Genomic DNA, 27978 nt, shown 5'->3' on the forward strand with positions numbered 1-27978 from the left:
AAGGAATAACAACATTGTACGAAATATGAATACAAGTAAGGCTTATTTGCTTACTGTTCAACACACACCATCTCAACCTTTCGAATTTAAGACCTACATTTTAAAAATAATTATGAAATCTTTCTGTCTTTACCTAACGCTTAAGTTTACGTAGCCTAAAGCTGTACAGTACAGTAAAGCAGCAGCAATGGAAAACTAACAATTAAGGTCTGTAACACAAGTAAGCCTATGGCAAAAAATAGTGCGCATGTGCACAATGTACGTAGCAACCGTACTGTATGATTTATACAGAATGAGACATTTCTATTTCATTGACCTAAATACTGTCAGACATTCATTTTTAAAATGTCGAACTCAATTGCATAGACATTCAGCAGGTTCATCCTTTCTGTAACACTATTACAGAAAGACGGTTGACTTTATTGTCATTACAGATCAGATATCTCCAAGAATCGCCTCATTGCACAAATATGATGCGATTTTTAATGAATGAAATTTGAATGAAAAACGTAAACTAATAGAATTAAAGTGTTCGGATGTATTACTGTACAGCAATACACTTATTTCTAATTTTCAACTTTTTATAATATGGACGTGCATTGCATATTTTCAGTTATTTCTTAACACAACAAAATGATTGGAAATTCACTTTAATATAGGCCTATCACATTTCGAAAGAATGATCTACAAATGTGTTACCGTAGGCCTATTGAAATGAACTTACTTAATCATGTTTAAAAAGCTAATCTGAACTGACGAAATACGAGATTAAATGTTATTCCCCAAATACTGAAGAGATTAAGTTGTTTATTGTTTGCCTGAAAACCTGGAATATTATTGTTATCAAGATTGGAATAGGCCTACGTAGACCTACATTAATTAGTTCCTTGATTTATTAATCTCATCACAAGTCAAGAATCACAATATTGACCAGATTTAGGATTGAACCCAGGACATGGATTTGTAAGGAACGCATATCATCAACCGCCAGGCAATATCACAGAATAGTCAAATTAAATTAAATGTAATATGATTTGTATCAACAAGAATAGGCCTATTTGACTAATCTTATAGGCCTAACCGAACAATATATAATGTTACATTAATGATTTCACTTTAAAATACATTCCAATGACGCACTACATTCATACGAGATTGGTGCACAATATGATTCATTATGGACCTGAATGTTATAAATATTAGTGAAAACGCTTTATAAATAATAGTTGGACTTGTTTGCACATCAGTTATATAGTTTGTTTACTTATTTGTCTTCAATTATTTCTTATCGACAAATGATTGTATCAAGACTTCCTAAATCAAAAATCGGTTTATTTCTGCCTTATTCCACCAATGAGCATCCATTGTTGTTACACCTAAACTAAAAGTATAGGATAATTTTGTAAAATGTTGGGTTAAGCACTTACTAAATTTGAATATTGGCCTAAATAAGGAACACAACAAATTTCATCACCACAATTATTTGTTTGACGGAAAATAACTTATACAATGGAAGAGTGAAATTAACACTCTTCCTTGCATATTATACCTATACTTTAATTTCTCTGTCACATATTACTTGGTAGTTAGATACAGAAAGTATAATAGTTTGTAAAATTGAAACAACTGATGTTCTTAGAAATTCAAACTGATGATAGATCTCGCCGCATTTATCCATACAATGTTGGTAAAGGTAGATGGCGAATTATAAGAAAGATCTCGCCGCCTTTATTCATACAATGTTGGTAAAGGTATGGCGAATTATAAGAAAGATCTCGCCGCATTTATTCATACAATGTTGGTAAAGGTAGATGGCGAATTATAAGAAAGATCTCGCCGCCTTTATTCATACAATGTTGGTAAAGGTATGGCGAATTATAAGAAAGATCTCGCCGCATTTATTCATACAATGTTGGTAAAGGTAGATGGCGAATTATAAGAAAGATCTCGCCGCCTTTATTCATACAATGTTGGTAAAGGTAGATGGCGAATTATAAGAAAGATCTCGCCGCCTTTATTCATACAGTGTTGGTAAAGGTAGATGGCGAATTATAAGAAAGATCTCGCCGCCTTTATTCATACAATGTTGGTAAAGGTAGATGGCGAATTATAAGAAAGATCTCGCCACCTTTATTCATACAATGTTGGTAAAGGTAGATGGCGAATTATAAGAAAGATCTCGCCGCCTTTATTCATACAATGTTGGTAAAGGTAGATGGCGAATTATAAGAAAGATCTCGCCGCATTTATTCATACAATGTTGGTAAAGGTAGATGGCGAATTATAAGAAAGATCTCGCCGCCTTTATTCATACAATGTTGGTAAAGGTAGATGGCGAATTATAAGAAAGATCTCGCCGCATTTATTCATACAATGTTGGTAAAGGTAGATGGCGAATTATAAGAAAGATCTCGCCGCCTTTATTCATATAATGTTGGTAAAGGTAGATGGCGAATTATAAGAAAGATCTCGCCGCCTTTATTCATACAATGTTGGTAAAGGTAGATGGCGAATTATAAGAAAGATCTCGCCGCCTTTATTCATACAATGTTGGTAAAGATAAATGGCGAATTATAAAAAAGACCTCGCCGCATTTATTCATACAATGTTGGTAAATGTCGCAACATGATGATGTGGATATTGATTTCACAATTTTCAATTTCTGATTCATACACTCAAGGATGTTGTTCTTATTACCAAGTATTATGACAGCGTGACTCTTTATGTTTGCTAATTTAATAAATTGAATTGATTGGTTGAATGCATTAAATATTTATGAAAATTACTAATACAATCATTCAAATTTTAAAAACCCTAATTGCGCTATAAAATCTGTCAAAATAAAGTAGACAATTAAATTTATCAAATTGGAAAGGTGTACCTGAAAACAATGGCATTTTGAAAAAAAAAATAGTATTGCATTTCCATTTGCATTTTGTGTTATATAAATATAAACAATTGAGTTTATTCCTGTTCATCTGGATGGCTTCTTAAATTTCAAAACTATAAATTATAACATAAACATGCCTAATGGATAAGAAAGAGCTATATAAAAATACGCTATTATAGTATCAATTAGCGTATTGTCCACCAATTGTTTGTGTTGAATATGTCATTTTAAATAAATACAAGTTTAAATATTTACCTGAACAATTTTTGAAAGCAACACAATAGTCAAATTGGTTGCCAGCCAATGACGTTTTGGTTAAATTTAACAGTTTATTTTTCTTATATAACATTCTTCCCGTTTTTCCAACGGCAGTGAATAACTTTATTAAAACTGCAAAATGGCCTATTCAAAGTCTGATTTTATTATATTTACATTTTTCTTGTTTTTGGAGACAATGATCTTTATGTGAACGGTATGTATGTAAAATTAAGATTCCTAATGACTTGGATAATGATATTGTCAAAACACCGAAAGTGTTCCTTAAACACATAATTAAGTTTAATAACAAAGGTCGGTTTTAAGATTTATAACATTGTTAGTACCGACACTCAAAAATGTTCTTATATAAGTAAAACCTAAATAGAGTACTGATTATGTAATGATTGCATTAAAGTATGAACTTGATTGATTTAAGTAAATACATTGTATAATATCATGAATTAAGTAAGGTACTCTTCATACTGTATGATAATATTGATTCAGTCCACGCATATTATAGACCGGTATTATGTATAACTTTTTTAGCGTACGGTATCATTAGTTACTAAAGCTGGTCTTCATAATATTAGGATTTGTAATCAATATATAAGACTGGAGTATTTAATCCTCTTTGTGTATGTCCTTTTGCTTGGAGTTGATTGGTCGGGATTTTAATATAAAAATTCACCGTCTTTAAAATCTACTACTTATATCTGTTATAGTCTATAACTTTTAGCTATATTTAAAACTATAAGCTTAAAAATACTTCAAGATAGTTGGCAGAATTACAATAATCCCGATAAAAAATATCTCGTTTTGACATAAAAAAAAAAATAAAAAATTAACATTTTGGACCAGAACTAAATTACAAGTAATATTGATTTTATTTAATTCGTCAGATTCAGAAAAATTATATAAACTGTATTTGAAACGATATAGAAAAATTGTACATCATGATAATTTTCCTATTGAAGATCGATAAATTAAGAAATATATATGATGAGCAGGTCTCTATCCAATCATTTAAATTTCTTTATTGAACGAATTGTAAGATGTAAATATAATCATTTTCACATTCCATCAAAAACTAACTATACTCTGGTAATTCTATCTTTCCCAAAATTACTGAAATTTTAAAAAAATGAACGACACAATTATTTTATTAGTTTACGTTTTCACGACGCACCATTGCCTACGCAGCTGTCGAGAAGTAATTCTGCGCATGGTCAAAAACATATGAGCATGTGCAGTATGACTTTTCGTACTAAAGCGCGTGTTAAATAGCATGACGTGTAAAACGAAAGATGGCTATTTAATTTTTACTGGACGCGCATTCTAGAAGCAATCGAGTAAAAAACGTCATTGTACGCACGCTCAAAAACTTTTCAGTATGTGTAGAATGACTGTTAGACTCAGTAGCTGCGTATAGAGTGAATGTGTACTCAGGAATGTGGTGACGAGCAGGTCGGTAAGTTTTTACCAGACTGGCCGCCACCATTGTCTTTATGCTGCTATCGCTGTACCAGCACTATATTGGGCGTTGTTACACACTAGTTTTCTTTTTGCATGAGAATTCTAAACATTTTACCTGTGACGTATTTTGTTAGAAATGGTTGTTGGTTTTTAAGGTATTACACTGTACTGTTCTTGGGAATTGTAAAGCACAAATAAAGCCTAATTTAATAAATGCTAAATTAAAACTTTTATTACAAATTTAATTAGTTCCATTCGTGTATTTTGTTCTCTTCTCAAATTTCTGCAACTTTTAGATATTTCGTTTTTGGAAACGTCCATCCTTGTTAATTCACACTAGACAGTCATTATTTTTTCCATTAGAGACGTTATGAAATATTCAGGAAGCAGGCAGCAATTACAGAATACTTGGTATTAATGTAAAACGCCTAAAGACAATGAGAATAATCAGGCTACAAATAGGACATATTACATTCGTGCTTTTTGTAAGGCAAATTTTCATCACAAATTGACAATTAATCAACTTGGATACTAGAGTATAATTCATTAGGTGATTGTTAGGTCTATTATACATTCCACCTGCTGCTCTGGGGTTAATCAGTAGGCCTTTGCTATTTATGTTTTAGAAAACCAAATTCTACAAATAGATATATAATTACCACTAAGAAGGCCGGCTATTCTATCTCATGTACATTTACGCAGAGTGTTATGAAGAATTTTGTTTCAATTCTGTCAACGTTATTTCAGACAAATTGTTCCTATAAAACATATAAATACAACAAAAAGAGAAGAAATACTAAAGCATTGTGTGACAACCGTCATTGAGAGAGGACCAAGAATTATGTGTAACATGTAGTGCCTCCCTTCACTTAATATTTTGGAATCTAACAATATTTCGGTAGACGGTAGATGCGGAGATTAATCTGCGCATGCGTACAAAAAACCGAGAACATGAAACTTAGCAGAATCATCATGCAAACTGTCTACTCATCAGATCTATAGTTAACATGCTATCAGGGTCAATTTTTGTATAATTGTTTTTTTAAAGAGAATATTACAAAATGTACACACAGGGGACGTTAGAATATCAATTTATTCTCTATCACAATCATTAACATAATAATTCTAGACACGATTACTATATCATTACTATATAGATATATTAAACAGTCTATGATTATTACTGTATAATAGAAAATTAATTGAGAGTATACTGTATTGAAAAGTCTTATATTCCTGTGGTACTTTTCTTGGGAATCAGCTACTCCGTTTTTTGTTTAAATTGAAAAAAAAGATTGAATGTTAATGACTGACTGAATGCTATTTCATGACCTTTATTTTTCCGAAGATTCATGATTACTTTGTAATTGTTCACCCCTCTCTCTCTCTATTCAGCATATTGCTATTTGCATCTGCATGTACGATTCGATTCATAATGATAGAAGTGACACATATAGTAATAACTTAAACTAAATCTATAAAATGTAAATAATTCGGTAACGGTTCATTGCAAACAAATTACATTACTTTCATTAGTAATTCCCGTCTTAAATTATACTTTTCAAATTCGACAGAAATATTTAAATTGCCTGCCAGTTAATTTCATACGTTAGGATTGCTTGACAGGAACTAGATTTGAACGAGGTGGTGGCCATTTTACAATCATATACGAGCATCAAGCTTGTATCATGTCTAAAGCTTTGTTAACACTATCAAAGTTTATGTGATGTGCCCATAATATGGATATAATGATGTCATATCACTACCATATTCGGGAATATCACTGCCATATTTGGGCACTCACAATTTGTTTTTTCAAACTAGTGTAGACAGAGCTTAACGAAGAATATAATGCAGAGTGTTATTTTCGTTTAATATCGCTCGGGTAATAAGAACAAGTATGAGTGAGTGAGCATCATCTTTTTAAGTAATCCATCAAACACGAACAAAAATGGTGTGCCCGCCGCATCCCAAAAAACATAGCTTTTCCATCATCTGACGGACTCTAAAGCTCTGTCTACACTATCAAATTTTATGTGACCAAATGATACAGTATATGGACATGACGATGTCATATCACTACTATATTTGGGAATATAACAGACAGACAGAGCTTAACGATGGTTCTCCATGAGTTTCTATGTTGCATACTGGTTTCAAGATATTGGTTGAATAGCCTTTGTCTTTTTTAAGCTGGTCAACATTGTAGGTTTTTACACATATTGCTATGATTAGTTACATTAACAGGCAGTAATGCGTTATAATACATTACAGTATGTTTATTTTATTCTCCATTTAAGATTTTTTGTTTTAAAATCAGTTTTCCTACAATATAATCATACAAGAAAAGAAGGTACTTACCATCTAATCTTGTAATTCGTATCATTGGTTTGATAGAAAGATTTTTTACACATTTAATCATACAATGTATTAAGAAAATAAAAACAAATATTTAATATTATTAACAGTATTTATTTACTACGATAGTAAGATCTACAATTCTACATTTACATAATAAATGTTTTGATAAATCAAAAGGTACATTAAAAAGAATGACAATGTTGTGGATATTACTAGTATTAGGATATATTCAATTACATTTCCAAATAAAATACACTATTGAATTAAATATATCTAACAAAATATCTAACAAAAATATCTAACAAAACAAGATTTTAAACATTTTCATTTCTTTTTAAATAATAACTAATATAATTCATTCATGATATTGTTGATTTATGAATATTTTTTAAAATACAGTACATTGGAAACATTGCAGTAACCGTGCTGTCTGTTGTAGCATTGTTTACCAAATATTTTCTTAATGAATACATTAACTGTATTACAATTACATTTGCTGGAAAAATGTTGAAACATTAATATCATTGGTGGATCTCTGCCATCTGTATTAGATGAAACTCTATCATATTCCATCCCATCATGCATTTGTGTCAAAGAATCCTTTGTTGATTATGTATTTTAGGCACTGCAGAAGCACATTCCTTTCATGTCTAATGTCACCCGCGAGTAACTATAGAAATAGAAAACAATTTATCAAGACATTTATCAGACAAAAATGTTCAATATTTTTCAAACAAAATAAGTATTTCTTTCATCAGTAATGCAACGTAATAAATTAGATGACCTCTAAATTGTAAAAGCATAAGAAGCTCAAATAAATACTGAAACAAATTACACTGAAAAGGTTTACAGGAAGGTGTAGCATGATGAAAATGTTAATTTGATTTATCAACGAAATGGAAAACTTATCATATCATCAATAATATCCCACATTGTAAATTATAAATCATTATTATTTACACATACTCCACTACACCTGCAATATACATACATCATGTCCCATGACTGTTTTATCAAAGATGCAAAATAAATAAATGTAACAGAACTTGAGATCTCAGGGGTAGACTAGATAAGCAAACACAGAGCAATGTGCTAATGTAAAATTAAGCATTTTCACTTAGGTGAACAATAGGTGTATATATGCACCCCCTGGGTAGTGATTTAATATTCATAGAAATGGATATCAATAATATAAAAGATAAATAAATAATATAATAAATAAAAGACCACCTGGATACATCAGCATATAGTAGACGGATTTTGGCAAAAATACAATGTAAAAGAAGGTAAAAGATAGAACATTAAGTATTCACCATTTGACAATGTTTAGGCTCTGGGCCTCTGGGACCACTTTCCCTCTCTACTTATCTCTAAAATTATGAATCCAGCACTAAAGAGGGTGTGACTATTTGTTAACACTAACAAATAATGGCAGCAACAATGTATGTTAAATGTGTAGGAAAGGGTGGCTATTTCACCAGTAAAGGAAATTACATTTTAAAGTCATTAAACTATATTCACATTCATTTCAAGGTCTTAACAGTATTCACATTTTCAACAATTTCAGACAGCACTTAATTAGATGAATATGAATTGTAATCAACTTTTTTTCTTTTTAGACTAAATTTGTTTACAGAATTATTCTGTAAATGATAACAGTCTCCAATAATGAGAGTTAGTAAAAAGCTAATAGAACAGTTGCCATGGTACAGTTGCTATGGTATAATTAGGGTCTGCATCTAATCTAAAGCTCTGTCTACACTATCAAACTAATTTGACACAAAATATGTGATGTACCCAAATATGGTAGTGATAAGCCCAAATATGGTAGTGATATGACATCATTATGTCCATATATGTTATGGACACATTTTTTGTCACATAATGTTTGATTGGTTTGCTCGCAAGGACAAAATTGGTAAAATAAAGAGTAAATGAACAATATGATTCAGAGATAAATATTGAAAGTCTTTCAATGCGAGTTCATTACAGGGTGAGATGTTTACTAATGGATAAAACATGACTCATTAAAACATTAATAAAGGTTTATTGAGATTACTGTATTGTAGAGCTTTATAAATGACATGATATGATGCAATAGGTGGCCCTAGATTTCATTTCTAAAGAAATAAAGCAAACTCTTAAATAAAATGTTTGATTGCAATGCAAGGTCTGGCAATTAATAAGAAAAGTAACTAACAAACAGCAGGGGGAGCAGTGACAGTAAATGGAATAACCTCATCCACTTTACAGTTCTACTAATTACCCAAGTGTCTTTGTTTTTTATGCTTGAGTGATCTACAAGGTGACCTATCACTGGATAATTATCAAATGTCATTGATTAACACAGAGCAATTACTGACAGAACACCTCAATTAATTTCAATAGTTTTACTGTATAGTGTATTTACATACAAAATGACAGCTGGATTTCAACACCATTAAGTTGACATTATTTATGATGGAAAAAAAGGTGCGAGAACTGTATAACTATCACCTATAATATTCATGCTGTACTAATGATGTGAGATGTACGAGACAGACGCATCAGTCAGGCACATAATTATACAACAAATCAATTTACTGAGGAGAAAACTATTAAAACCTTTGATATGGTTTACACAAATTAACTCGTTAATAATCTATGCTATTATAAGAAAAGCCATATAAAGAATTATTATATAATTTGATGACCTTTGCCAAGTGCTCCATAAACGAAACATAAAGTATGCCACTGCACAAAATGTACAAGTTTTTAAATAACTAAGCAACATTTTATAAATTATATTTCCATTTTAAATAATAGAACTAATTATAAAAGTTCTAGGTATATTTCCTATAATTCATGTCACAAGTCAATTCTGTATTGTCTTTTCTTTCAATTTCAAGACATTAGGTTGATAAATATTTAGCTCATATTTGAAGTGTAAGTGAAACACAGTCTACACAGACACATTAAGATTTGTTCTGCTACATAAAAAAATAACCCTGGGATACAAGCAACAGATTCACTTAACATGTTATCAAATACAATACATATTGATGAAAACATAAGCTTTCGATGAATAAGGAGAGACTAACGCTCTGTCTACACTATCAAACTAGTTTGACAAAAAAAATATGAATGAAATTGAATCTTTGAATTGCCACTGAAAGCAACTGTCAAACTACTTTCCCTTGAACCTGTAAATTAAAATAATTTGCTGGAATGCAATGTTCTAATCCTTGTGGCAGATATTCCTTTGTTGGAATGCAATGTTCTAATCCTTGTGGCAGATATTCCTTTGTTGGAATGCAATGTTCTAATCCTTGTGGCAGATATTCCTTTGTTGGAATGCAATGTTCTAATCCTTGTGGCAGATATTCCTTTGTTGGAATGCAATGTTCTAATCCTTGTGGCAGATATTCCTTTGTTGGAATGCAATGTTCTAATCCTTGTGGCAGATATTCCTTTGTTGGAATGCAATGTTCTAATCCTTGTGGCAGATATTCCTTTGTTGGAATGCAATGTTCTAATCCTTGTGGCAGATATTCCTTTGTTGGAATGCAATGTTCTAATCCTTGTGGCAGATATTCCCATAGTCTTACAAAACAGTATTGGTTGTATTTACTTACATTTTTTAATATTTGTAATTAATTGTTTTATTTGACTAGATGCTTTATTCAAGAGAAAGGGTCCTCAATAATATATTTTTGCAATTTTTTTTTTGTAAATCAAAGTTTTTTAATGCGTGTTCTTCAAATAAAATTTACAGTTTTTGAAAGTATGGATCGAATATGTATTCAATTAATGTATGCATACATGGGATTATTACAATTAAAATTTTAAGCAATATACACTATAATATTGATGAGTTATGTAGTGGATAAGTATTATATTTGATTATCATTTGTCAATTGTAAATAGGGAAGATCACAATGCATTAGCTTTAATGTAAGATGACAACGTTAAAAGTAGTTTTAGTTTGATTTATCATTAGTCTGAATATTAATAATGGATTTAAAATTGTACTGCTATAATTTAAGTTTTATTATATATCCAAACTAAATTTAAAAGCTAAATCACCAATTACAGGTCCATAAACTCGAACCTAGGACCCTGGATTGGTAACAACCATTTTAACCATACTACTGTACTACATAGCTACACACAGAGTAAATGAATTAAATCCACTTTCTTGGCTGATAAAGACAGTTTGATTTCAAATAGACGTTTTATTCCCCTGAGCGTTTTTCTTAATGTTCCATCAAAATGACAGCCATACTTCACAAATTTGACACCAATATTGGAAATGCTATAATAATTCAGTCAAATATTATACTTCATCATCATAAACGAATGCAGTTAATTATAATAGCACAAGCACAACTATCAATAGCTAGAATTTTTAGGACACTTTTGGAAAGCGAGTTACAGACGATGTTTTGACGCACTAAAGCTTGGTTCCCACTAGAACGTAACGCAAGGACATAAACGCAACGCAATCGTTTTAACCAATGACAAGCAAAGTTTTAGACTTGTACTGAGTGCCACTGATGTAAATTATGAACAGTACATCAATATATATTGGTATAATATTATAATGATGACAAATAAATTATACATTTTAAAATTGTATAGTTTATCTATTCAGGGAAGAGTGAAATTACAATTTTACTTCTCCCTGATCTAATTAATCACTGTTTAAACACAATTTATACAAATAATATTAAAGCTTTCTGAAGAGATTGAACCATTATGAAATGCCTCCCAGTAAATCTTTATTCTGAAATTATAACATGAATATAATAAATTCATCTGAAATCTGTCCCAAAGGTTTAATCCATTACAAGATGCCTTCCAGCAAATCTCTAAAAACATGAATATTAATACATTTGTCTGGGGAGTTAACCTGGCATCAAAAACACATAGTATCCAATACAGGTGACAACACATGTGCTAGTATTCTAAACTAAACATGCCAAGTTTCAAGCGTCAGGTGTGACAATACCTCTCAGTCCAATATGTTCATTTAGGTATTGGGTTCAAATACTGTTCAAGAGCACCTCTCCTATGTTCTAGTTAAATTTTTTTTTTTGGACCATACTTATTGAGGGTGATCCATCCAGCAATTGCTGATCATTACGGACCCTCAGAGGTTCACAAGATAAACATATACACAAGATGCTCTACATAAACAAAGTTTTTGGGAGTGGAGTTGTAATTTTGTCCTTAGAAAAAATCCTGACTGTGACGGGACTTAAACCCAGGACCCCTGAAGTGGTAGCCTAGCATCATAACTACAGGGCCATAACTCCACTCCATTTAATGGTTTTAAATTTGTATAGCGCAAAATACAAGTAGTCTCTATGAGCTGTTTAACACAAGTGTAAAAAGAAACTGTTGTTGTTGCTTGTACATAATTAGTGAGTATGCCACCACTTGGCAATGTGCCAATACAAATAATTTAAATATTAAAGGGCGAGGAGAATAAATACAATGAATGAGCAAAGTTATCAAATCTTGTTAATGTTTTCATACTAAAGCAAATGCTTTTATTACAATACTCACTAAGAGGATACCACGCGTCTACACTAGATTATTGCTAGGCAACGTATTCAAAGGACACTTTCAATACAGCTGGTTTGAACTATTGGCCGGAAATACATGTTGTGTCAAGATTCCTTGAACTATTGGTAAATTTGCAGAAAGCTTTATTAAATCTAGATTAACAACACATTAATTGAACATTATATATGAAATTCATTGTTAATAATATTTTATCATATTTCAGAATTTCTATAGTTTAATTATTATTATTTATCTTTTGGTTGTCACTAAAAAAGGTAGTAACTTAAGTAACTTACTCATTCTCCATTTTCTTTCATTTTTTCGTGCTTTTTTATATTTTATTCGGACCCTGGGCAATGGAAATACTTTTTTTTCAAAGATCACCATTGGGTTGTCCTGAATCTAATCATCTTCATATTATGTTTCTCTTCTGTTTTTTTCCAAATGTTTCTCATTTGACTTATTTATTTATAAAATATGTATGATGTATGGATTTGATATAAAAACAAACTCACTCACTCACAGTGATGATTAATCAAATAAATGTGAAGGATGTTCAGAATCTTACAAAACCCAAATAACTATGAATAAAGCAGCTATACTTTTTTTGTACAAGTTAATAAAATTAGTACAGTCCTAATACCAGACTTTTCTTGAAGTTTAAACAGTCCCAAATTAACATTAACATTCTAAATACTAGATTTTTCCGGAAAACCAGACATACTCTATTTGGCCAGCCTAAAGAGATGTACAGTATTGGGAGAGTTGACTGTAGTTAAACCAGTTTTTCTCATTCATATGTAATTATGTAAAATTATCTTTATTGGAATTTTGTGAAGTAGATTCAGCTGAGCAAACATTAACAAATGTGGAAATCAACATAATGTGCTCTGGTTCTCATTAATATTCATGATAAAAAAATATCTAAGTGACATTTCTAGTTTTATTTTTACTTTATGGGAAATTAAGCAAGGGAAGAGGGAGCAAGGAGTAGAGAATGAGTAACAAAGAAAAGGTTAAATAAATGAAGAACTAAAAATAAACAAGCAATATAACTGTAAATAACAAATTGAATTTACACATTTTAAGTGTTTAAGTATTTTCTAAAATAATTTAAAAGAATATGCAAATAAATATACTAATAAAAACAAGAAAAGAAATTGATTAAAAAGATTTTGATTCACTAATTTAATGCCAACGCAAATAAATCACACAACACATAGAGGGCAGCAGTGATGTTTTTATTGAGACAAATAGGTACACTATATTGTATTTTTTCTAAACAATGAAAGCCATTTAACAAAATGTCCATTCTGTTACTTAAAACTCTTGTTGTTTGAATCTTCAATAGTCTAGTTTAAAGGCCTGGTAAAGGACGACCAATTTATCAATATATTTACTTTCAGCAATATAGCACAGTTCTTGTTACTTTCGGACTATACTTTTAATACACCATAAGAACATACAGTGACTATCAGTTTCATTCATCAGTGGAAAATTACTTTCATTTATTGTCATTTGCATATAAAATATACATAGAAAAAGTTCACTTACCATTTCTAGTAAATTCTTGCGCTTCTTTATTTCAACCTTTCCTCTATTTTTCTTGAATTTTGTTTCTTTCTTGCGCAGTTTTCTTTTTTCTTGCCAACTCATCTTTTTCACAGCTTGAGCATTGTTTATCTGCGGCACAAGTGGAGGAGCAGAAGGAACAGGAGTCTTTGTTTCCTCTCTAATTTCACCTTCTTCTATATAAAAAGTTACCTCAATGTAATACAGTACATAGTAAAAAAGATGTAAAAAAAAACGGTTTTTATTTAAAAAAATGCTTTTACCTTCACTGGAGTTTTCAGAATCACTTCCATAAGATGCAACTAATGATCCAAGTGAACCTACAATATTCTCTTTCAGCTCTTGATGTTCAGCTACAAAACAAATAAATATTAAGACACAAAAACTCTATTTGATGCCTAAATACCTTACCGTATTATATTATCAAAATCAGTAGAACAATTTAATCCAACCAAAGATTTCCATAAATTATATTATTATCTAAAACGATAATTAACTTAATATCTTACATTTAGGATGCGATTTGTTTGATTTGTCCATAATCTCAGATTTGTGTTTCATTTTCCTGTAAAAATAAATGTTACACTAATTATTCATCTAATTTAAACAGCATACACAAATCAATTACAGTATGTACACTAGAGTAATTTAAAGTGTATGTAAAAAGAAGACAAGAAAAACAGAATTGCTTTCATTCTATCACTTTTTACCCAAATTCTTTAGTTTTAAGAACATTTCCACTTCTTATTCTGTCATTTAGTTTTGTTTCTTTATTCATGACATTTTTAAACGATGGATATCTCCTGGAAAAAAAAGAGAAACAAAAAGATTGGAAATGAATTGATATTAATCTTATCATGGGTGGAAAGCATGTTTCAAAAACTTCTCAGTACTGTGAAGTACTTAATAATAATTATAATCAAGAATACGTTATGCACTTGTCAATTGTATGACCCACTATACGACCCCCGGGAGAGGTGCGTCATGGGTGCGTCATTTACAAATAATTACTGACGCAGGGGTGCGTCAAAAAACCTAGATGGTACGTCAAATCAATGAACAAGGTGTGCCACCATATCATAAACAACATGGTCATAGTGCGTCAAAATGGGTGCGTCATGGTCACCTAAAGGTAAGTCACATTTTTGACGCACCGGTGCGTCATGGTATTCAAAGGTATGACGCACATCGGACAAATGACGCACCTCTCCCGGGGGTCGTATAGTGGGTCATACAATTGACAAGTGCATTACTTCCTCCGTTCTTCCTTCCATTTTTCAATCTCTTCCGACGTCTCCAGTCGTCCAATCGGTTTTGAGTTTGGGGCGTGTTGCATTCCTTTGTGTTGTCTGACAATTTTGAAAGCGCCTTCAAAGCTACATCCTGGATACTCGCACTGTAAAATAATAAAAAATGTGCCATTTTAATCGGTGACACATTTGCAGATTAAATTAATTAATTTATCTTTTAATTGATAACATGATGTTTGTTCTTTACATACCTTAACATGAGAATTGATGTGTTCTTGGAATTTATCCTCAGTTTTAAATCCTCTATCACACCTATCACAATTAAAATCTAACTTTTCTGCCAAATCATTTTTTCGGAAATTTTTCTTACTCTGAAATAAAAGCTTTTTGGTTAATAAATATATTTATGAAACAAAACTTCAGTGTTGACAAAAAGTAAAAATAACAAGTGAATTACATAATCACAAACAAACCATTGACTGTGATCACACTCTTTACCTTTTTCTTAATAGATGACTGTCCATTCTGAATATTGTGAGAACGCTTCGCTCCTCGACTCATTATATCATGATGTATTCCTTGAAAATTTCCAGGAACATCATGCCTAAATGGTCTAGGCCTAGGCCAATTATTATCAAAGGGTTGTTGTTGAAACGTTTGCATAGAAGAGGAATGATTATAATAACAAGATCTAGGCCCTCTATGCCTAGGCCCAGGAGGCATCCAGTTTCCTCCAAATTCATTGGGAAATTGATAGGGATGAACCGGTCTCGTCGTGGTGGTCGGAGCCTGCTGAGAACAGAAGCCCAAATTGTGGGTGCCATTATTTATTCGCTTATTATTACTACTGTTATAACCTGTACTTTGTGCAATTTTCTGTGAATCTGTTGTAACTTTGCCATTTTCAGGAGAACAAATGTCATTTTTGTCGACTGTAAAACCCCGTGGTGGAAACGAATAAGCCATGCTTGTTGCTTCTTTTTCTTTCTGTTGCTTGTAGTTTGGTGGAATGGTTGTCTAAACAAACGTTAACGTGTACCGAAAAGGTATACCAAAGATAGTGCTACACTATCTTTGGGTACGGTATACCCAACCTACGAGCTTTACGTAAACGACAACCGGACAAATATCTGTTGACCTCAGCTGAAATGAAAACAAGACCGAGGTCACCAAAAACAGCACAATTCAACAAAACCAAGCGACGCCGCGCCAAACGAGTAATATAAAATGAGTTCTGCAGCCAAAGTAAGTTTTAAATATTGTTTTTATTATTACTAAATCAAGGTATAAACTCCTTACATAACACAAACTCACTGTATTTGAATAACATTACCATTTATATACAATTAACTGTGATCTTGCGTAGGCCTGGGCCTTTTAAATGATGGCCATAATCTGCTTGACCTAAAACGGCTAAATGATCTTAATCAGCACTGTTTTTTAACAGAGGAAGTGATCATTGGGCTTAACAATAATTACAATCAATATTAAACCCCCTATAATAAAAGAGCTGACCTAAACATCTGTGTAATTAAATTATTTTGTTGTAAACTGCTTTCCAATCAGGTTGGTGAGATCTTCTCTGCAGCTGGTGCGGCGTTTAGTAAGTTAGGTGAGCTTACAATGCAGCTGCATCCAGTAGCTGAGCCAAGCCCTGGTAGGCAAGTACAATATACAAATAAACCAATGACTAGTTTTATATTTGTTTTACTTTATTTGTAACAAAATAATTAAATATAATAATTGACATGGAAATCACTAGCCCAACACCAATAATTAATACAAGTATGATTTTTACGCTCTATGATGCCTCATAAAATAAAGTTTCGAATTTAAGAATATTAACTTTGTCAGTATAATAACCAATATCTCTGTTTTCAGCTCAAAATGGACAGAAGGTGAAATAGAGATGCTACAAACAGCAATTAAAAAATTTGGAGAAGATTTAGTAAAAATCAGTGAAGTAATAAAAACAAGAACAGTGTAAGAACCGGAATTATCATGACCAAGTATAATCCCATCCATGCCCAAGTATAATCCCATACCCAAGTATAATCCCATCCATGCCCAAGTATAATCCCATCCATGCCCAAGTATAATCCCATACCCAAGTATAATCCCATCCATGCCCAAGTATAATCCCATCCATGCCCAAGTATAATCCCATCCATGCCCAAGTATAATCCCATCCATGCCCAAGTATAATCCCATCCATGCCCAAGTATAATCCCATCCATGCCCAAGTATAATCCCATCCATGCCCAAGTATAATCCCATCCATGCCCAAGTATAATCCCATCCATGCCCAAGTATAATCCCATCCATGCCCAAGTATAATCCCATCCATGCCCAAGTATAATCTCATCCATTCCCAAGTATAATCCCATACCCAAGTATAATCCCAACACCCAAATTTACATTAGCTTTTTGAATCAACATTGCAACCATGCATAATTTTACCACACTAACTACAATATTGACTATCAGCACAGTTTTAACTATCGGCACAGTGAACCAAGAGACTTTAATATTCTACATGTACCATGACCATTCCCACACCCTCATCCTTTGCTTTCAGACATCTGAAACAGAATTTTTTTTTAACAGAGCTCAAATAAAACTAGCCATAAAGAAAAAAGCCCAAGAAGATGCTCAAAAGAAATCAACCTCCCCACAAAAAAGACCTGCAACAACTCCAGAGGGCGCTCTCAGTGATGTCACAGATGAAACGCCTGCTAAGAAAATAAAGACAGGTAATGAATGACTGGTGGGGTTTTTTAGGCGGTCACATTATCAAGATTAAATAGCTTGTATTCATTCATTCAAATATCCACAAATCACAGAGAAAAACTGAATTGCTTGGGATTGACAAAAAAAGAGGTTTTTAAACCATAGCTAGAATATACAGTAGTATATATCCAAGAAAATCAGATTTCAGTAAACATAAATATGTTAATCTATTTCAGAATCACTGTGTGAATCATTGGTAGACATTGAAGGACTAGATCCTACCACACCAAGTAAGTAAACGTGCTACTTAATGTACAATAGAAAAATAAGTTTATACAGTCCACTATTCATTATGTGATTTTAATTGATGTCTATTATATGCCACCCGTGACGACGGAGGAGAACATTTGTACAGCAGTTAAGTTTGCTTTTGTTTAATCCTGTCCCTGTCATGGGTTTATATTTGTATTGTATTATGTTTTTAATTGACGAAATAAATAAAATTATTGGAAAAGCATATTTATTCAGTATTGACTTAATTTCACGTTTACAGATCATGTTTCTTTGTTTTTAATTGGAAACATTTTCTTTTAGAAACCATGGATTTAAATGATTCCTTAGCATCAAATTCAGACTTGGATCTTTTATCAAGATGAAGGCAGGTTTTCCCAGAATACACTTCATAAGTTTTCACTACAACTGCTTTGCACTTTGTCTTGGATCAGTCCTTTCTTTTCTCAGTTTCTTTATTTGTCAGTAAATAATACTTGCATTTAAAACCTCTGTAATTATATTTATGTTGTATGATTGTCTTCATTAAATAAATTTGCGATTTTTAAAAAAGAATTTGTGTATAAGTTTTGTGAAAGTTAAAATAAAAATCTGGGTACTGCAAAGTGAGTATAAAATTGTTGTTAAGTTGTTATGAGCTAAATTGTAAAGATTGTAATGCTTGCAAAGCCGTAGAAGCTGATGGCCTAACATCTGGGTCTTCACTGGTACACATGGCGATAAGCTCCAGTAGTGGTTGATACTCTGGCTCAAAGGTATCGGGAAGCGGAGGCTGGGTTCCAAACAAACTTTGCAAATCTTCTCCATCAAAGCTGTCGTCGTCGTCACTTATTGTGCAATCTGAAATTACCAAACAATTATTGTATCAGTTAGGTTGTGATAGGAAGAGCTCTGGCTACACTATCAAACTGAGAAAAAAGTGTGATGTGCCCAAATATGGTAGTGATATGAAATCATCATGTCCATATTTGGGAATATCACTTTTTTTGTCACATAATTTTGTGTAGACATCCGATTTATGAAGCTAACACAAAACTTGAGGTTTGAAGACAGAGTAGTAGAGACAAAGAGTAGTTACAGTGAAACTTTGGCCCTGAACAAATCATTATCCAATGATGACCTTAGTTATTCTTTCCCTATAGTCCAGGGGCCGGATTTATCAAACTTGCTTAGCAAAAAAATCGTCTTAACTTTGCCTTAAATCCTTGATTTTGCCTAAGTCAGATTTATCAATATATCTAAGCAAAAAAAATTGCTTAATTTTGTCTTAAATCTAAGACGAAAAACACCCTGCCTTAAGATGAAAAATTTCGTCTTATCTCATTTCTGCAACAGAAACATTCTTTTTTGACAACGCGAGCGCGCTAGGCCGGAACATTGAACATTCGGAAAGGCTACGCTAGTGCGTTTTACGCTGTACTACGGACGCTAAAATAATGATATCGATTTTCACAAAGATGGCCTAGAAATTGGACGAGCAAAACTAATATTTTCGGGATAGGTACGACCCAATTGACTAGCTTTTAGAAAACTGTATCGGCTGCCAAGGGTCGCTGTCATTGATAAAAATAAATAAATGTTGATTTGATTTAAGTTTAGAGCGAATGATTTTCGTACGTATTTCCGACTGTTGTGCTCTTTCTCTATTTCAAGTAATAAAAACAATAGTAGCCAGAATGCGCCCTCTCTTGTTGGGAGTGAAAATACGGAGATAAAATGTTATAGCGCCGCCATCGCTAAGAGAAAAAAGCTAATACGCATGCGTAAGCAAGAATTTTTCGTCTTAAGACATAATTTGCTGCCCTCTAGAGTTTAATTTTGCGCATGTGCAAAGTAAAATTTACCTAAGACAATTTTTCTGCTAAGACATTGCTAAGACGGTTTGATAAATAAGATTAAGTTATTTGCTTAAGCACTTCTTAAATATTTCAGCTTAAGCAAAAATATAAGCAAATATATAAGCAAATATTGATAAATGCCAACCCAGATCCCTATGTATTTTCATGTGCAGATCATGGGGAAAGTGTAAACATTGTGTTTTATGAATATTTGAATCATGCTGGTTATAAAAACCCATGTTGTCAAATTTCTAAAATTCATCTTTGACCTCTGACCTCAATTTGATTGTTTTGACCCATTGAAAACAAAATGATCATATCTTTGCAACGCTTTGATTAAATGAAATAATTTTAGTGTCAAATTATTTGGAAGATGCATATTAATATTCGTTCTAATGGAAAAGTTTGTCCAAAAATGGCTGGAAGTATGATTTTTGGCATATTTGACCTTTGACCTACATATCATATAACTCCGTAACTAATAGTTGGACAAACTTTAAATAAGGCTCAAATTAATCTGAAGGTATATGTTTCTATTCAGTCTAATAAGAACTTTTTCAAGAAAATGACCCGAAATATTTTTATTGACCTTTGACCTGTACTGGTAGTACATATTTCTATAATCTCAAAAACTATTGGCCGTAAAATGGTTGTTTTTGTGAAATGGTTCGAAAAATTTACATTTATATGTTGTATAATAACAACATTTTATAGAAATGTAAAATAATTCTATTTATGATCACTAACTTTGTAATTTATTAACATCACTAACATTTGTTATAATATTAAAATGTGTTATATTTGCTGATTTTAAGCACTTCACATGAATTTATCAGAATTATGTGTATTTAATATAAAGTTGTTTTTTTTTTTATATAAAGAAAATTTAATTGTCTATCAAATAAGACTATTTTCAAATTAATATGGCTAAAACTTAATAAGATACAGGCAAAAAAGTGTATTTTTATTTGTGTGAACAGCGCCCTCAATCTTCATTTTTTTCCCAAAAATACCACATTTTTATGTGTTTTCCTGAACTTAACAGGTTATAACTTTGTTTTAAAGACTTTTTACAGTAACCTGTAATTTACATACCACTTTTATAACGTACTAGGTCAGTTTCTGAAAAAGTTGTGAAAAATATTCTGATAGCTTGATATTTTTGTTGAGGCTATTACATGATGCACATCATAAAAATATTTTAATTTTGAGCTAAAAGTCCATCTTTTTGGTTTAATAAAAGCTATCTAGCAGATATTAATACACAAAATTCATATTTTATTGGATAGATATTATGATTATCTTTCCAATAAAATATGCGGTTTGTGTAAGAATGGCTGTACAAGATTGGTTGTACTGGACCAAAAAGATGTATTTTTAGCACAAAATCAAAATCTTTTTAGCATGCACCATGTAATAACCTCAGGAAAAATATCAAGCTATAAAAATATTGTTTTCATTTTATCTCAGAAACTTACTTAGTATATGTTAGAAGGTGTATGTAAGTTACACGTCACTGACAACAAATCTTTTAAAAAGTTACAACCAGCTAAGTTTATGAAACCACATGAAAATGTGGTATTTTTTTGAAAAAAATTAAGATTGAGGGCGCTGTTCACATAAGTAAAAATACACTTTTTTGCCTGTATCTAATTAAGTTTTAGCCATAATAATTTGAAAATAGTCTTATTTGATAGACAATTACATTTTCTTTATATAAAAAAAAATAAATTTTATATTAAATACACATATTTTCTGATAAATTCATGTGAAGTGCTTAAAATCAGCAAATATGACACATTTTAATATTATAACAAATGCTAGTGATGTTAATAAATTACAAAGTTAGTGATCATAAATAGAATTCTTTTACACTTCTATAAAATTTTGTTATTATACAACATATAAATGTAAATTTTTCGAACCATTTCACAAAAACAACCATTTTACGGTCAATAGTTTTTGAGATTATAGAAATATGTACTACCAGTACAGGTCAAAGGTCAATAAAAATATTTCGGGTCATTTTCTTGAAAAAGTTCTTATTAGACTGAATAGAAACATATACCTCCAGATTAATTTGAGCCCTATTTAAAGTTTGTCCCAACTATTAGTTACGGAGTTATATGATATGTAGGTCAAAGGTCAAATATGCAAAAAATCATACTTCCAGCCATTTTTGGACAAACTTTTCCATTAGAACGAATATTAATATGCATCTCCCAAATAATTTGACACTAAAATTATTTCATTTAATCTAAGCGTTGCAAAGATATGATCATTTTGTTTTCCATGGGTCAAAACAATCAAATTGAGGTCAGAGGTCAAAGATGAATTTTAGAAATTTGACAACATAGGTTTTTATAACCAGCATGATTCAAATATTCATAAAACACAATGTTTACACTTTCCCCATGATCTGCACACGAAGGCACTTTTTTTGACATAGGGATCTGGACTACTACCTAAATCCATGTTACTTGTATGAGGCACTAGCAACGTGATCATTTCCCACAACACCAGACCAAATGAGTACATATCAGCCTTGTCTGTGATTGGTCCATTTTCAAATGATTCCTTGCAATTCCAGGCCGCCGTCCCTATATATCGATCAATGGGATCCTGAGTGGAAAGAAAAAAACTTTTAGTTTTTATTTTTAAATCAGTGACTGATTAAAAATAATGATTATCAAGAACATATGAATAGGTAACAACAGGTTTCCTTCCTACATACTATGAACAATGGCAAAATCAGCACTGTAGTCATGTTACAAGAGTTGTCAAAACAATATAATTTATCTGATAAAACTCCTATAAAGTAGGAAGCCTTTTATCATTTCTCCCCTGACTGAAAAGACAAAGAACATAAACCAGATATTTATGCTGGATAACCCGTAAAAGTATGAATTGAATTACCTCAAGTCCAGTAAGATCATCTTTAAGTTTAAGTGAGACTCCAAAGTCACATAATTTAATTGATTCAAAATTGTTAGCAACCAGTACGTTGGCACTTTTTAAGTCTCCGTGGAGCAGCTTGTGCTGCGTGTGGAGACATCTGAGTGCATTGAGTACAGATACAGCCACTTTGTGCACTTGCTTGGCAGGAAATGAACCTGAATAAAAACCATGTCATAACATACATGAACAGTATTTGTAAATTATCAATTAAACAATTATAGTATTATAACAATGACTATTGGATAGAGATTCTTTATATATATATATATATATATTGCACTGATGCCCGGGCAACACTAGCCCTTTATCAGTGCAAGTGAAGGAATTTGGATAACGTCATAGTATAAAGCTTGCAAGTGCTGCCTGGGTGGACAGGAATAAAAGAAATATAACAAAGGGAGCCAGGGTGGAGTCTGAATAAGAACGTAGCTTGGTAGATATATATATATATTTAGGCAAATTTCCAAGGATAACCATAAGCAAATTCATTCACCATCCTTCTTAATATACATAATATGATGGGACTTGAACCCAGGACTCTTGGATTGGTAGCCAAGCATCATAACCATCAAGCCACAACTCCACTATAATAATGACAAGTTAACAAGTCTTACCTTGGTTATTTTCTATTCTTGCTTCAATTAAATCATATAGACTAATTTCACCATTTTCCATTATCAGACATGGCACTCCATTTTTGTCTTTTATGTATCCACGGTAACCAACAACATTTGGATGGTTAACTCTCTGAAAATTGTAACCATTTCTAATTAAAACAAAAATCTTGGTCACTACAGAATAATTTAATTATTGTATTTAGATTAAATCGATGTTTTTTAATATACAATATGCAGTATCTAAATTTATCTAAGTTTATTTTGTATAGTGTATCTTTATTACAACTCTTTACTTGTTTATCTTTATTTTGACTTTATATATTTTGTATGTCGATTGTGCCTGTCATGAATTTCCCCAAGGACCTAATAAATGAACCTGAATCTCATTAAGTTCTCAAACAAAGATCAATCTTTTTAATATTATACAATGAATTTTAAAGATTACTAATATTAATTTAAAAAAACTGAGCTGCAGAGATCCATGTGAAGTTGTAATAAAAATGGCTAAAATACCTTCAGAATATCTGCTTCATATTTGAGCCTTTCTTTCACTGTTTCAGCTGGAACTACAGTTCTTTTCAGAAGTTTTTTGACAGCCCATGGTGATCTTGGTGATCCATCATTTTTTGGGCTCCTATCAACAAATATTATGAAAGAAATTGAATTTACCTAGCAGATACAATTCTGGAAATCTCAATGGTCAAGCCTCCAGAGTTAGAAAGAACAAAGAATGTTTCTCAGTCTCCAATTGAGAATTTAACTATTTATTTTAAGCAGGAAGAATATGTTTGATTAAAACTTTTTGGTACTATTAATTTTAATAATAATACTGTTCTTGAGAGTCCAATAAAACCATGCTGACCGGATCACCCCTTTTGAAATAATATGGTGAAAACCCTCCCAATAGCCGACACCTTTGGGCTGACCTAGTATGTCTGGTTTTCCGGAAAGTCTGAATTAAGAATTTGTTTTTAATGGTAAAAATAAATTTGGGACTCGGTTTGGACCTCATGAAAAGTCTTGTTTTGGGAATGTTCCGGTTTTCAGCAGAGAGTCCGATATTGGGAGAGTTGACTGTATTATATATTTTCAACCTACCTTTCATATAAATAGACTGAAACACCTGTGCCCCAGCCAAGCTTCTTCAGGAAGGGAGACGGAGGAATGCTGATCATAGGCGAGGCTGACAAGGATCCATTTAATGAGGTCTTGGACTTTCTCTTAAGATTATTAACTGGAGTTGAAAACGCTCCTACAGACATCTTACATCACTTTGTATAATCAATTTTAATATTTGTTTAAAAAAAAACATTGATTTTACAAAAAAATCAACACAATTGACAATGACATTGACAATAAATGTGTGTGATATTTTATATTTTTTATGTACGCCTACAAAAAAAGAATTCTTATGCAATTTCAAATTGTGCAAGTTTCAAATTATGCAAGCCTACTAGGCCTAGGCTACCCCTTCCTTATACAAGCTCGGCTAGGCCTATACTACTACCAGCTCCTAGCATTCCTACCGGGTGCTGGTCAACCCGTACCCAAACCAACCCGTACCCATGCCAACTCGTACCCAACTTGGCTAACCCGTACCCAAATAATTGGTCAACTCGTACCCACTTTGGCTAACCCGTACCCAAACCAACCCGTACCCATGCCAACTCGTACCTAAATATTTGGCTTACTCGTACCCAAGTATTTGGCTTACTCGTACCCATTTTTTGGCTTACCCGTACCCATTTTTGGCTTACTCGTACCCATTATTTGGCCTACTCGTACCCAATTTGAATAATTACTTGTAATGATTTGATCGGCGTAAAACTAGTGGTATGCTTTTGCCGTATGAATATTTTTATATTTAAATTGTTTTTTTATTTTACATACAGGTCTCGGTGAAATGTGTGCTAATAAAAATGACCATTGATTTGATTGTAGACTTCGTTTAATTAGGCATATATTTGTTAACATTTATTTAAATCTAGTATTATAGTTTTATAAACGTATGTTTGATGTGTCTTTTTTATTTACGTAAGAGAACATTAATTAATAAAAAAATATTTTAACTGTTGTATAGTTAGTATTACAATTCAATTAAGCCCAGGTAAAGTACCAACAACGTATAATTTTATACTTATCAATTTTTATTCTTTTATTTTATTCTAATTATCTTCCCTGATTACATTCGATCAAGTAATTATTTCTATTGTATTTGGTATATTTAAAATTGGTTGAATTAACAACACCCTGTTTTAAGCGAAAAGCCTGCCGGGCTATGGGGTCGAATTACTCGTAGATTTCGTGTTACGTGTTTTTTCTGACCGGGATTAACCTTTTATTATAAAAAACACGCATTTATAGGGCCGGCGTCAAAGAGACGACTTAGTAATGACGTATGATCATTTTCCATATATTTTATTTATTAATAATTCAGTGAAATGATCATATACACGTACTGTCGTACTGTAGCCTAAGGCAATTAAACATTTTGGCAGATTTTCTTCTATAACAGCTACGTGTTTTTGCTGAATGGGGATTCCTCTTTATTATTAAAAAAAAAAAACGCATTTGTACGGGTCCATTTGTAGTGTGTCCAAAAATAGCAACGCAATGTGGCGTATGATCGTTTTCTATTTATTTTTTTTCTTAAATAATTCAGTAAAATTATCTGTTTGTTTACGGTAATTAAACATTTTTGGTAGATGTTTCCTCAATAACTTACAGCTACGTGTTTTTGCTGACGAGGGATTCCCTTTTTTAAAAAAAAATACGCATTCTATAATGTGTCAAATAAGACAAATGAAATGAACTACGATCGTTTTTCCATGGCAACGGATGTCGTCTTATTTACTAAAATAATATAAACCTTCTGAAGGCCTACCTACACGTGTCTGAGTTCTTACGTATCTGTCAGCGATAAGATGATTTTTTTAAGTTTTAGTAGTATTTATTTCGGTTTTTAGTCATAATAATACAGTAATAATCATTATAAAATGAAAACGTAATAACAGCAAATGTCGTCGTTTGTAATTAAATGTTAAATTATTGGAGGTTAGTACAGTAGTTACCTTTTATTATTACTCTCACATCCGTCATTGTATACTAGATAAACGGCAATAATCTAATCTACTACTAAATGCTCATAGCAGCAATGAGGCTGGTATCCACTTAAATAGTTTCGTGATTTTAAAATACGAGTGACTATTTAAAAATGTATTAAATATTTTCGAAATGTTAAAACAGTTTAATATTTTCCAAAACTTGCAAAACAAAACAACAAAAACCATTCGTTTTAAAACGATTTTCAAAAAGCACATTACTTCATTATCTGTAAAATAAAATGAAAATACAAATTATGTATAAAAGATATTCATGTTTACTTTTAATAATTCAAGTTTTCATCATCACAGACTAGTGGGTATTTCAATTTCCGTGTACTACTATTCGTAGAAAATAATAGATTAATAACTCATAAATGAAAAAAAAATAGAATGCAGCACAGCCGACCACTGACATCTTCCACAGTACAGAGCCATATAAAACAGCGCCCTCAAGTATTAACTTTACCAAATACGACGTACGCAAATACGATGAAAGCTGTGCTTTTTACGTACGAGTCTGTACATATTATTATACATTTTAGGTCAATAGTTTTTGCCATTATAATATCGAACATATGATTGGTATCTAAAAATTTAATAAAACTGGGTTTAAATGTAATATAAATATACTTTAAATAGCATTAAACTTGGGTACGGGCCAGTCAATGATGGGTACGGGTCAGCCAATGATGGGTACGGGTCAGCCAAAATTTTGGGTACGAGTAAGCCAAAATTTGGGTACGAGTTGGTGGGTACGAGTTGGCATGGGTACGGGTTGACCTGTATTCGTGCAGTCCTACTAGGCCTAGCCTAGGCTAGGCCTACTTACAGGCCGGCCGCGTACCACACTGTCTCTGTAGGGCCTAGCTAGGCCTAGTAGTTAGTGGGCTTGGATCTTGGGATTCTTGGCCTAGGTATTTAATTCTTGGAATGAAATATAGAGTACTTGGCCTAGCCTACAAATTGTTCATGACCTTCAAGGCCCTACCTTTAATGTTTTTTCAGTTCCGACGACTTGCATTTATTCTCGAATAATAATTTCATTCAAAAGTCCCACGGTTTTTTCATGTATGGAACGTCATTCGT

The 27978-nt window shown here is 32.0% G+C and overlaps 3 protein-coding genes across 5 annotated transcripts; 1 reads left to right on the forward strand and 2 right to left on the reverse strand.

Moving 5' to 3' along the window:
* Window positions 1–7240: 7240 nt before the first annotated feature.
* Window positions 7241–16438, reverse strand: LOC140048955 (FMR1-interacting protein NUFIP1-like). Of its 2 annotated transcripts, none has more exons than XM_072093756.1 (8): window positions 15853–16438; window positions 15606–15725; window positions 15358–15500; window positions 14815–14907; window positions 14614–14669; window positions 14368–14457; window positions 14087–14277; window positions 7241–7652 (listed from the first exon to the last, which is right to left on the reverse strand). In XM_072093756.1, exons 1-8 carry the CDS (start codon window positions 16318–16320, stop codon window positions 7560–7562), a joined length of 1254 nt encoding a protein of 417 aa, XP_071949857.1. In that variant the 5' UTR covers window positions 16321–16438; the 3' UTR covers window positions 7241–7559. The 2 variants fall into 2 exon arrangements, with proteins under 2 accessions (XP_071949857.1, XP_071949856.1); XM_072093755.1 differs by having other exon boundaries at window positions 14087–14280.
* Window positions 16439–16495: 57 nt separating this feature from the next.
* On the forward strand, window positions 16496–18899 carry LOC140048957 (BPTF-associated chromatin complex component 1-like). The gene is made up of 6 exons (XM_072093760.1): window positions 16496–16599; window positions 16921–17015; window positions 17236–17337; window positions 17962–18107; window positions 18321–18374; window positions 18679–18899. Exons 1-6 carry the CDS (start codon window positions 16582–16584, stop codon window positions 18738–18740), a joined length of 477 nt encoding a protein of 158 aa, XP_071949861.1. The 5' UTR covers window positions 16496–16581; the 3' UTR covers window positions 18741–18899.
* On the reverse strand, window positions 18879–27901 carry LOC140048956 (lymphokine-activated killer T-cell-originated protein kinase-like). 2 transcript variants are annotated; one of them, XM_072093757.1, is made up of 7 exons: window positions 27881–27901; window positions 24887–25059; window positions 24302–24422; window positions 23786–23918; window positions 23130–23326; window positions 22679–22835; window positions 18879–19215 (listed from the first exon to the last, which is right to left on the reverse strand). In XM_072093757.1, exons 2-7 carry the CDS (start codon window positions 25048–25050, stop codon window positions 19007–19009), a joined length of 981 nt encoding a protein of 326 aa, XP_071949858.1. In that variant the 5' UTR covers window positions 25051–25059; window positions 27881–27901; the 3' UTR covers window positions 18879–19006. The 2 variants fall into 2 exon arrangements, with proteins under 2 accessions (XP_071949858.1, XP_071949859.1); XM_072093758.1 differs by lacking the exon at window positions 27881–27901 and having other exon boundaries at window positions 24887–25066.
* Between the last annotated feature and the right edge of the window lie 77 nt (window positions 27902–27978).

Source organism: Antedon mediterranea, chromosome 5 (assembly GCF_964355755.1).
Source record: "Antedon mediterranea chromosome 5, ecAntMedi1.1, whole genome shotgun sequence".
NCBI lineage: Eukaryota > Metazoa > Echinodermata > Crinoidea > Comatulida > Antedonidae > Antedon > Antedon mediterranea.